General features: G+C 42.4%; 1 protein-coding gene and 1 long non-coding RNA gene across 2 annotated transcripts; one reads left to right on the top strand and one right to left on the bottom strand.

The window, feature by feature from the left end:
- Positions 1 to 3,315: 3,315 nt before the first annotated feature.
- LOC116035696 lies at positions 3,316 to 4,982 on the bottom strand. Its single transcript, XR_004101432.2, has 2 exons — positions 4,918 to 4,982; positions 3,316 to 4,469 (listed from the first exon to the last, which is right to left on the bottom strand). It is a non-coding gene; the product is annotated as an uncharacterized LOC116035696 (long non-coding RNA).
- On the top strand, positions 3,319 to 8,912 carry LOC116035695 (cbp/p300-interacting transactivator 3-like). The gene is made up of 2 exons (XM_031278968.2): positions 3,319 to 3,534; positions 6,135 to 8,912. The coding sequence occupies exon 2, from the start codon at positions 6,148 to 6,150 to the stop codon at positions 6,865 to 6,867; it is 720 nt and encodes a 239-aa protein (XP_031134828.1). The 5' UTR covers positions 3,319 to 3,534; positions 6,135 to 6,147; the 3' UTR covers positions 6,868 to 8,912.
- The last annotated feature ends 1,349 nt before the right edge of the window (positions 8,913 to 10,261 follow it).

The following is a 10,261-nucleotide window of genomic DNA, read 5'->3' on the forward strand; positions in this document are numbered from 1 at the left end:
GTAAAAGTGGAAGTAGAAAAAAAAAATAATACTCCAGTAGAGTACAGACACAGCCTTTTAGTACTTAAGTACAGTAGTGAAGTAGTTCTACTTCGTTAATATACATCTCTGCATTTTAAACTCCAGTGGATTTCTGAGGACTATGGTTAACTGCTCCTCAGATCTCTGCAGGGTAAATCCAGACAGCTAGCTAGACTATCTGTCCAACCTGAGTTTTCTGTTGCACGACTAAAACTACTTTTGAACGTACACGTTCCATCAAAACAAGTTCCTTCCCGAGGCTATTTAGCAGAGGCACCATCATTGAGTCTGACACTTATCACCGCCCAAGACGATTGTGATTGGTTTAAAGAAATGCCAATAAACCAGAGCACGTTTTTCTCCAATCCCAGAATGCTGTGTGGACTAGCCAGATCCTCCTCCGCAGCGCTGTGGAGGAAGGTCTGGCAATGCGAGACTACACACACATAAACCACGCCGTAGCTGCTAGTAGCTCCTCACCGGACGCTGATTGGTTTGCCTGCTGCTGTTAGACACAAACGCATTACTTAAAGCCTGACAAGATGAATTTTAGTGTGATATTTAGTGTGATATTTATCGTGATATCGCAAGAATCCAGCTGCTGTGCAAAGTAACTAGCATGCAGCACCAACTGATCACTTTAGGAAATTAATCAGACTTCATACAGCTCCCTCTGGAGACACTACATGCTTTATACAACTGTTATGCAATAGTACTCCCCAACACCTGGAAACACACATTGATGTGTAAAATCGCCTTATCTTTAAGAGAGCTGGATACAGCATGGCAATTTATTCTTGTGCTAGTTTATTCCAGTGGCCAACCGTCGTACTGTGACTTAAAGTGCTCTTATTATTAAGAAATCACTTTTTCTGGGATTTGGGGTGTTATTTTGTGTCTCTGGTGCTTCCACATACATACAAACTTTGAAAGACTTTGTGTCCTGCCTTCAGTCTCCGGGTGAGCTGTTCAAAATCTACAAGGCTTTCTACGTAACTAGCCGAGACGAGGGGCCTAGGGGGCTAACGATAGCTAATGCTAGCTCGTTAAAACACGCTACAACACACATGAATTCGCCCTTATCTACAAAATAAATTGTATAGAACTACTTACATGTCCCTGTTCTGCAGGTATTCCATGCAAAGTTGGAAGTGCGCCCTCATTTAGAAGAAGTCTCCCGGCTAATCCTGCCTTGTACAAGCCAAAGTTGGAGAAACAGCTAGCTAGCTCATGTAATCCTTACCTAGCTACTGAGCATGTGCACCTGACAACAAATATGTTACAGCAGTGAGAGGTCTCACTCTGTAGCTAAAACAGAGACCTGAACACAGGGTGAAAATCTCTGCAGCAATGTGCAGTACAACAAAAATATGGTGTTTTTAGAAAATTAAACCATGTAAACCTATTCTGATATAATCTCAAATTGCAATTATGAACCTGAAAATGAGCATAATACATTTAAAATCCTCTGGACCAACATTGTAAAAGAGACATCTGTAAAACTGTTGACAAGACACCATCACCTGCAAACAAGGTTAATTATTACTTTCTGTAACGTGAATTTTTAAACCATGACGGTTTAATATGTGTCAAACTTTACCTACAGCCTTGAAAAGCAATTTTAGTACTATTGACCAAGGGGCATTTTATTGCTTATGAATTTGACTTTTTATTTTTACTTTCAAAAATAACATAGTATTGCTTTAAACCCCTGAAAATGAACTAAGCTAACAAAACATGTTGGTACTATTTAGAAAACCCCCATTATATGTTATTTATATTATTAAAGTATATAATCATGAGATGTTGTAAATTGTAATTTCGGTAAAAATCCCCAGGACATATCGAGGATGTCCTCTTGGGTAATATCATACCATTCTGTAACTTGGGTTTTATTGTTGGGAATACTGATGTCATCACATTTTTGGTTTTGGCTCCTAGTAGACTTGTGCAATCCTGTCTTCTAAAAACAACATAATATACTACTACACCAAGTGGTTTTGCCTATACATGTTGAGGGGAGTGTAATTGCTAAATCCATGAGGTTGTTTCTTTTATACCTGTATGGATTTTTTTTTGTACATTACATTTCCACCCGACGAGTATTCGATCCATCTCCCATTCACTTTAATTGAAGCCAACACCTTTGCATGTGTCTGCAGCCATACGCTTACTAATAACACCCTTCTTTCCATAGACCTGCAAAGAAGCATCATTGGAGAGCCACTTTGGTTAAGGCTGTACTTATCAATATTATATTATAACATTGGATCACATGAATGCGTGTAATGTGAAAGGAGTCGTTCATAGTGACAAACCCAAAGAGAATTATCACCAAACATTTAGTCTTGCATTGCCAGACCTTCCTCCACAGAGCTGCCGAGGAGGGTCTGCCTAGTCCACACAGCATTCCTGGATGGGAGAAAAACGTGCTCTGATTTATTGGCATTTCTTTAAACCAATCACAATCGTCTTGGGTGGCACTAAACGCCGGATGGAGCCACGGAGCCACTGGAAAATAGCCTCGGGAAGGAACTTGTTTTGGTGGAACATGTGTACGTTCAAAAGTAGTTTTAGTCGTGTAACAGAAAACTCAGATTGGACAGATAGTCTAGCTAGCTGTCTGGATTTACCCTGCAGAGATCTGAGGAGCAGTTAACCATAGTTCTCAGAAATGCACTGAAGTTTAGAACGCCAACACAAAGGAAGAGGAAGGTGATGGACATCCATTGTTTTCATCCTACATATAAAGCCTATATAGGCTGTCGTCAATTAAAGACGTTCTTAGTCCACTAACACTCATATGATTTTGTCGACTAATCGATTAAATTGTGTTTTTACCAGAGATGGACTCATAGTCTTTTTTTAGAAATAATTAATTCAGCATGAAAAAAAACATAAAAATGACTAACGTCTAAAGAAATCTTAGTCGACTAAGACCAAAACAACCGATTAGGGGACAACCCTAGGCTATATATATGTTAAAATAATATGATGTGAATATATGATGTGCCAGCAGCCTGAAAAATCCTTCCCAGCTGCACTTTCAGTTAAGAGAGTGTGGTTCATTACGGATTATAGTGTAAGGGTGATGAAGGCTGCCGGCGGTGAAATCTTCCCGGGACACACAGAGCGCGGCTCGGCTGAGCGGGGCTCTGCTGCTCCGGTGGATCAGCGGAGGTAGTTAGTGAATGTTTCTTTGCACAGTGATTAAGGGGGAGGACCAATGGCAACAAAGGAGACGGAAAGGACGGTAGCTCCCCCTCTCTCTCTCTCTCTCTCTCTCTCTCTCTCTCTCTCTCTCTCCCTCCCTCCCTCCCTCCCTCTCTCCCTGTGCTTTATAGATGCATATAATCCCTGAATTGACCCAGAAAACAAACTCCTCCGACTGCCGAGACGCCGCAGAGTTTGTATCCGCCGCAGGGCTGCATGTAGCCGGAGCATCAGCTGGAGAAACAACCCCAGCATTGATCCAACTTCTCCGTACGGACGGACTCGACATTAATCCATCGGGTAGGTGTCGTCTTCTGTTACTCACTAAACAGGTTACAGGTAGAGAGGCTGCACTTTCCCTTTGTACTGCTGGTTATTTAATATTCCTTTACGTAATAAAAAAAAAAAAAACCCGCTGATTACATTATCCGATTTCACCTTGTCACATTGCTTACTTGCAGCGTTAGTGCCTGTTGTATTTGTGGCATCGAATGTCAATCCCCGAGGATAAAAAAATAGCTTAAGATAAAAGAAGGTTTCATGCTTGTGTAATAATGTCAGCAGTTATTATCCTCCCTCAGACTATCTATTTACAAAGTGGCATTTGGCTGAATGGTTATCCAGATCTGCACAGAAGCTCCACTGATTATTACAGAGTATAATTAGGTAACACAAGAGAAGGATTTGAAGGAGGATTTAGGCTATTGGGGAAAGTGTCTTGTTTTATCAGCACTAAAAAGGCTTGAATTGCCACAAGCAACCAGGGGCACCACCAGAGTTCAATTTTGGGGGATTTAAAAGCCTCAACTGTCTTTGTTTTTCACAGACAGAAGGAGACATTTATTCGATTGCTTGCTCTAGCTGGCTGTCTTTTCATGATAATCCCATTAACGGATAAAATAATGCCATTGCCATCAATTTTAACAAGCCAATCACGTTGACAGCAAATTACAATTTCAGCTTGGATGGGGTCTGTTTATCATGTGTAGGTTATCTTTTAGTTGATGGTCTTTTGTAATGACTGTGTGAAGACAGAGGCAGTGTGCTGTGTGTTGAGGGGGGAGAGGTGTGTGTGGTCTGGAGAAGCATTCCTCTGCGTCCTTTTGGCTGCAAGGGTATTGCTGCCCTCCCTCGTCGGTGAGATATCCAGCGGGAAGTCTCGGATGGTGTCATTTTGGAGCTTTGAGATGGACACTTTCAATGTGACTGGGAGCGTTCAAATAAAGAAAGAGAAACTGGAGGAGGAAGGAGAGTTTCAACAGAGAGACAGGGCTTGTTCTCATGCGATTGTTTCAAAGGGTTACTCCAGCAATTTAGTATTGCACTGCTATAAAATGAAGCGGACTCACAAGAGTCTTTATGGAAGCAGAGACTGAGATATCATGACTTTAAGTATCAATAATGGGCCAAAATCCCCAAAACACTAGATCCTACTTTTCCTATAATGCATGCTAGTTTCTTTGGTTAGACCGTCCCTGCTTCCTAAATGCTTACATCTGTCAATCCCACACCTCCAGTTAGTAATGAAGACTTTATATAAAATAACACCCATAAAAAAAAGCCCAATCCAAGACAACCCATCAGGGTTAGGCTGGGCGATAGAATGAATTAGATTAATTCAATTTTGTATTTTTGAGTCTAAATCATGAAAATGGAATCATTAAACATGCACTAAAAGGTTACCTTGAGTTGATGCTAGCGGGCTATGTCAGCCATCTGCAGTAACAACCGTCCAAAGGGTACTTCTGCAGTTGTCAGGGGGTATGTGGAAAGATAATAGAAGAAAAAAAAGATAAATTATCATTTGATTAAAAGAATATATCCACATATTAACATTAAGTCAACGGTAACACCTGAACACTACATGCAGTTATGTAAGAGTGTGTGAAATCTAGTTAGCAAGCGAGCACAGAATTACAGGTAGCTAAAAGTAATGAATACATGGTATAATAGTTAAAAGTAAGGATTTAACTGTTCAAATAATTAGCTTAAAGTAATGGAGAAATGGTTAAAATAGTTAGCTAACAGTAACGTGAATGGATAAATGGTTGAAACATTCAGCTTTACTCTAAGTAGCAGTAGCCTAGCCTTGAGTAGTAGTCTTACAATTGCTAACCAAACCAACGTTAATATTGAGAGTTCAATTGTATTAAAAATAACAATATCCACTTTTATATAATAATTAATGTTACATACATACAATACATTTGGAACATACATTGGGAATCGATGAAGGGGTGCGTGAGTTCATCTGACAGGGCTGTGGGGGGACCCTGGACCAAAAAGTTTGTGAACCACTGCTGTAGGTGGCTAGCTGGCTCTGCTATCTGAATCTAACCCTGCATTTATGAGACTGAAAAAAGACTCCATGGCAGTCGATGGAACAGTTAGTTTGTCTAGCTGCTGGGTCGCTAACACTAGCTGGCTGTAAATATCAGGTTCATGCTCTTTCAACAAACACAAACAACAGGAGCAAAGAAATTCATTTTATTAAAGTGGATTCAAGCAACTTGTACTTATGTATAACAATAACAGCCTTGCAGGTGCTGCAGGTCTTTATGATTCTTGCTTAACTGTCTTATACTATATATATACTATATATTTAGGCTCTCTTTTTGGGAAAAATAAGAAAACTAATAGTGATTTGTCCAAAAACTTGGAAATAAATTTGATAATATGTTTTGGCCATATTGCCCAGCCTTACTTCAATGGCATTATTCAGGCTGAGTAGCACTAGAAGTAGTAGTAGTAGTGAGGAGTAAACTAAACTTCATGTGTAAAGTGGTGGATTGCTCCTTTAAATTCTGGGTATTTTAAGTGTATTTAGGTTGTAATGACAAAGGGTCGTATAAAAGAGCATCTAATTTGATGTGTTATATGTTCCCACATATGTTTTTCAGGGCGATAGAGGCCATGGCTGAACACATGATGATGCCCATGACCCACGGCTTCAGGATGGGCATGAACGGACCTCCGCAGCACAACGGCCAGCCCGGCATGCGCACTCTGCCCAACGGCCAGGTGATGCACTACGGCAGGAACCCTCAGAACAGCATGGAGGCTGCCATGAGACAGAGGCAGGGCATGGTGGGACCTGGCGGGATGGCCGGCCCTGTGAACGGAGTTCCCATGGCCAACCACCACCACCAGATGATGTCTGGAAACATGATGTACAATGGCCAGGGTCCGCAGCAGCAGCAGCAGCACCACCACATGCACCCCCAGCAGCAGCAGCAGCAGCATCATCAGCAGCAGCAGCAGGGTGGACACCCACAGCAGTATCTCCCTGGTAACCTCACCTCTCAGCAGCTTATGGCCAGTATGCATCTGCAGAAACTCAACACTCAGTATCATGGACACCCGCTGGTCTCAGCCAACGGCCACCATATGCCCAATGGTGCTCAGTATCGGGTGGGTCCGGCCCAGCTATCAGGCATGCAGCACATCGGCGGCCCTTTGGGACTAAACGGCATGGACATGGATCTGATCGACGAGGAGGTTCTGACTTCACTAGTGCTGGAGCTTGGGTTGGATCGCATTCAAGAGCTGCCCGAGCTCTTCCTGGGACAGAATGAGTTTGACTTCATATCGGACTTTGTGTGCAAACAGCAGCCGAGCACGGTGAGCTGTTGAGCGAAGCGTCCGGAAGCCGGTCGGGTTTGTTTGGACTGGACATCACCCCCCCAAAGAATGACTGAGCGGTCACAGTAGCACAGCGAGAGGAGACAATCTCTCTGTTCTGTTTGGGTGTTTCTGTGTATTTGACAGTGTCTAGTACACCCTCACACTGACCTGCCTGTGAGTTGATAAAGAATTGCGAGAGAGAAAACGCAGCAAAAGCACCAGGTTTCCTTTCTTTGAGCCGGATCTGTCGTCTTTGGTCAAATGGAGGCATCTGTCTGTACCCATCTGGCCCTCAGCACATGTGCCTGCATTGTCAAGGCTTTGGGATGATTGTAAACTTAACAAACACAATGGGGGAAGGCCTGGAAAGACTATCCATCTGGGTCTGCTAGATTTTGTGGCATCCCAAAATCTTTTTAAGCAGCAGGCGTTTTACAAATTTATAAAAGGTAGTCCTCTGAATTTGTTTATACAAGGATGAAGGGATTAAGAACAAGTTGTTTTCTTTCTGACATGCATGTTGAAGGCTGGCTCTTCAAAACTGAGTTCCTACAAAAAAATGTACACATTTCCTTGAAGAGCAGGAGAGTGAGGTTGTGCAGCATTCCTGGGTGATGTGATGGGGTTTACCTTGGTTTGGTCGGGGTGAAATGTGCTACATTGATTCTTCAGCTTTCAGCGTCATTTACCTGACTCTGATTTAAATCTGCAATCATTAAATGTATCGCATCTGTTCCCCCTCTAGTTAACTGTGATTGAATCATTGCCAAAGTAGCGCATTGCTTAGAGTGTCGGCTTAAACAAAGCATTTACCTGTAGAAAATGACTTGGAAGTCTCTGTGCTCCAAGAGATTTAGATGCTCGTTGCAAGCACATTTTGGGTTACTGCTTCGTAGAATTGCTTAGGGAGGGAGAAACGTGATAGTATCTATGAGAAACGCCATAACTGTGGCATGTTGCAAGATCCAACAGAAGCCAAACAAAAAAAACAGCCATCAGAGGGTGAAGGTGTTGGTGAAAGATCTGAGGTGGAAAAAACAGGATTGGTTTAAAGAAAAAAGAAGTGCACGATTGCAGAATTTGCCTCTGTGTGTTGTTTGTGTACGTCTGTGTGTGGTCAGTGCAGTGAGGCATTTAAAACCCACTGAATGGCCTCCTCCTCCCTACCAACCATGGCCCTGTGTGCTGAACATGATTGGAGGCTGAGCGGGGGAGAGAGGGGTGAGAGATTCTGATGTGTGGACACAGCACTCCCCGGCAGCACTTAGTTTAATCATTATTTAAATCTGCTACCTGTGGCATTGATTTCACTCGGCAGGAGCGAGGAGCACAAAGCGTGCAAAGTTGTTGTTTTTGCCATAGATCAGCTTACTCTGCTGCTTTTCTACTGATTAGATTTAAATTACATGTCCTCACACGCTAGTCTTAATTGAGGTCGGCTTGCACATTCTCCAATGACTCAATAATTATAAAAACGGACATGTTCTGTGGCGTTTGTTTTTGTTTTGCGCAGTTGGTAATTAGGTTTTTGTCAAGGTTGCTGCTTTGCCGCTGCAGGCTGGTTGAGAGAGAACTTCCTGCACTCATAATGCTATTTGTGGAGCTGTCATGAGGGGTCAGGGCTGCGCGAGTGCACTGTGTTAATCTGTTCCAGTACAACGGCGCTGCTGTCCCTGACTGTCTCTCTGGAGATCTGCCACCTCCCAAGCTCTCGACTCAAACAACGGGCTTTGAAAACGCTGCTGTAAAAGGCAGAAACCGCTCACGCTCTGTTTCACTTCATGCCCGGCAAACTGCAGCCGGACAAACTCACGAGCTCACTGTTGAAATGAAACATACTTCTGGCCTCTTATTATTGCTATATCAATAAGCGCAGCCTTCTTGTGTATTGTATCTTTGTACTGTAGACTAGAGGTGAAGTTGATCTAGACACATTTAAGGTACTTTTCCGAGAAACATTGTCAGATGTAAATGTAAATCAGTGGCTGATTTTGATGTGTTGACAAGAGATTATATCCTGCTTTTTTTTTTTTTTTTTTTTTACAAACGAGTGTGTAGATACAGTATGAGTACACCAGTGGTTTTTGGGTGCGGGGCCTGAAGCTTTAAGACCAAGTAGACTGCATGTTAAAGCAAGCGCAAAGGGACGCCACCACTTTTCCACAAAGCAGCTGAGAATGTACAGTCCAACACATTGTGGGAACTTGTCTTAAGATGGTAGATAAACATGTGAGATTGTACTTCTTGTTCCAAATTACACATCATTCATTTGGGTAAACCCCTTATTCAAACCCCCCTACCCCCCCTCCACCCCCGCCCCCCTCCCTACTTCTTTCCCACTTCCCCCAAAGCTTTTGTAATGTTATTGATTCTATTTTAAGAAAATGTATTTATTTTCAAATAAAATATTTATTTAAAGAAATGTTTTCTTTGTACGTACAGTGATTAGCCGTCATAAAGAGCACAACGTGATACATTGCAGCTTTGTCGAGTCGCAGACTGTCGAGTCCCAGTCAAGTCTCGAGTCCTTAGGGTTCCAGTCTGAGTCCAAGTACGAGTCACCAAAGAAGAGTCAAGAGTCGAGTCCAAATCGAGTCACCATTACCTGAGTTTGTGTCCGAGTCGAGTCACGAGTCCAAAGAATAGCAACTCGAGTCCGAGTCCAGGACTCAAGTATCAAGTATCACTGCATAAAACACATACAAGTAGTCAGAAACTTCATTTAACTTCCGAGTCCTATTACATCAATGCTCCAGTACGATTTCATAAATCCTCGAGTTCGAGTCCAAGTCATCAGTGCGCGAGTCCGAGTCGAGTCACGAGTCCAGAGAATAGCGTCTCAAGTCCTCCATCTCAGGACTTGATACATGGATAATACTATAATGTTGCTTTCTACTTGTGTTAGCAGTCTGAACCACCGAGGCCTTGACATGCTGTCCATTCATCCTATTTGAGTTTTATTCTCTTGTTGACTTCTCGACTCCCAAAAGAAGTGATGAGCAAACACAAGAGCAAAGTACAAACTTCTTATCCTAAACAGTCGTGAGTCAGCACTCTGTCAACACAACGCTGGACCCACAAACATGTTTTTAAGTTCATTGTTTGTATTATAAATAGAAAATTTGACCTTTGAAAAACATTGCAAAGTGACAGCAGTGAAGTCATGTGCTGATTAGTTACCAATAACAGCGGCTGTATTCTAATTTTTTTTTAACTATTTACTGTGATGAAACACATATCTGTCTACTGTCTTGTTTAGGGACGCCGGTTTTCAAAAATCTATTCCAAGCAGTTCACTGACTAATCAATCATCTGAAATGACATGTCTTTTTTTCTTCTAAGACCATATAGTGCCGTCATCTTACTGGAGTAAGAGCTCACTGCGCATCTCCAGCTAACAGTG

Source organism: Sander lucioperca, chromosome 16 (genome assembly GCF_008315115.2).
Source record: "Sander lucioperca isolate FBNREF2018 chromosome 16, SLUC_FBN_1.2, whole genome shotgun sequence".
Classification (NCBI taxonomy): domain Eukaryota; kingdom Metazoa; phylum Chordata; class Actinopteri; order Perciformes; family Percidae; genus Sander; species Sander lucioperca.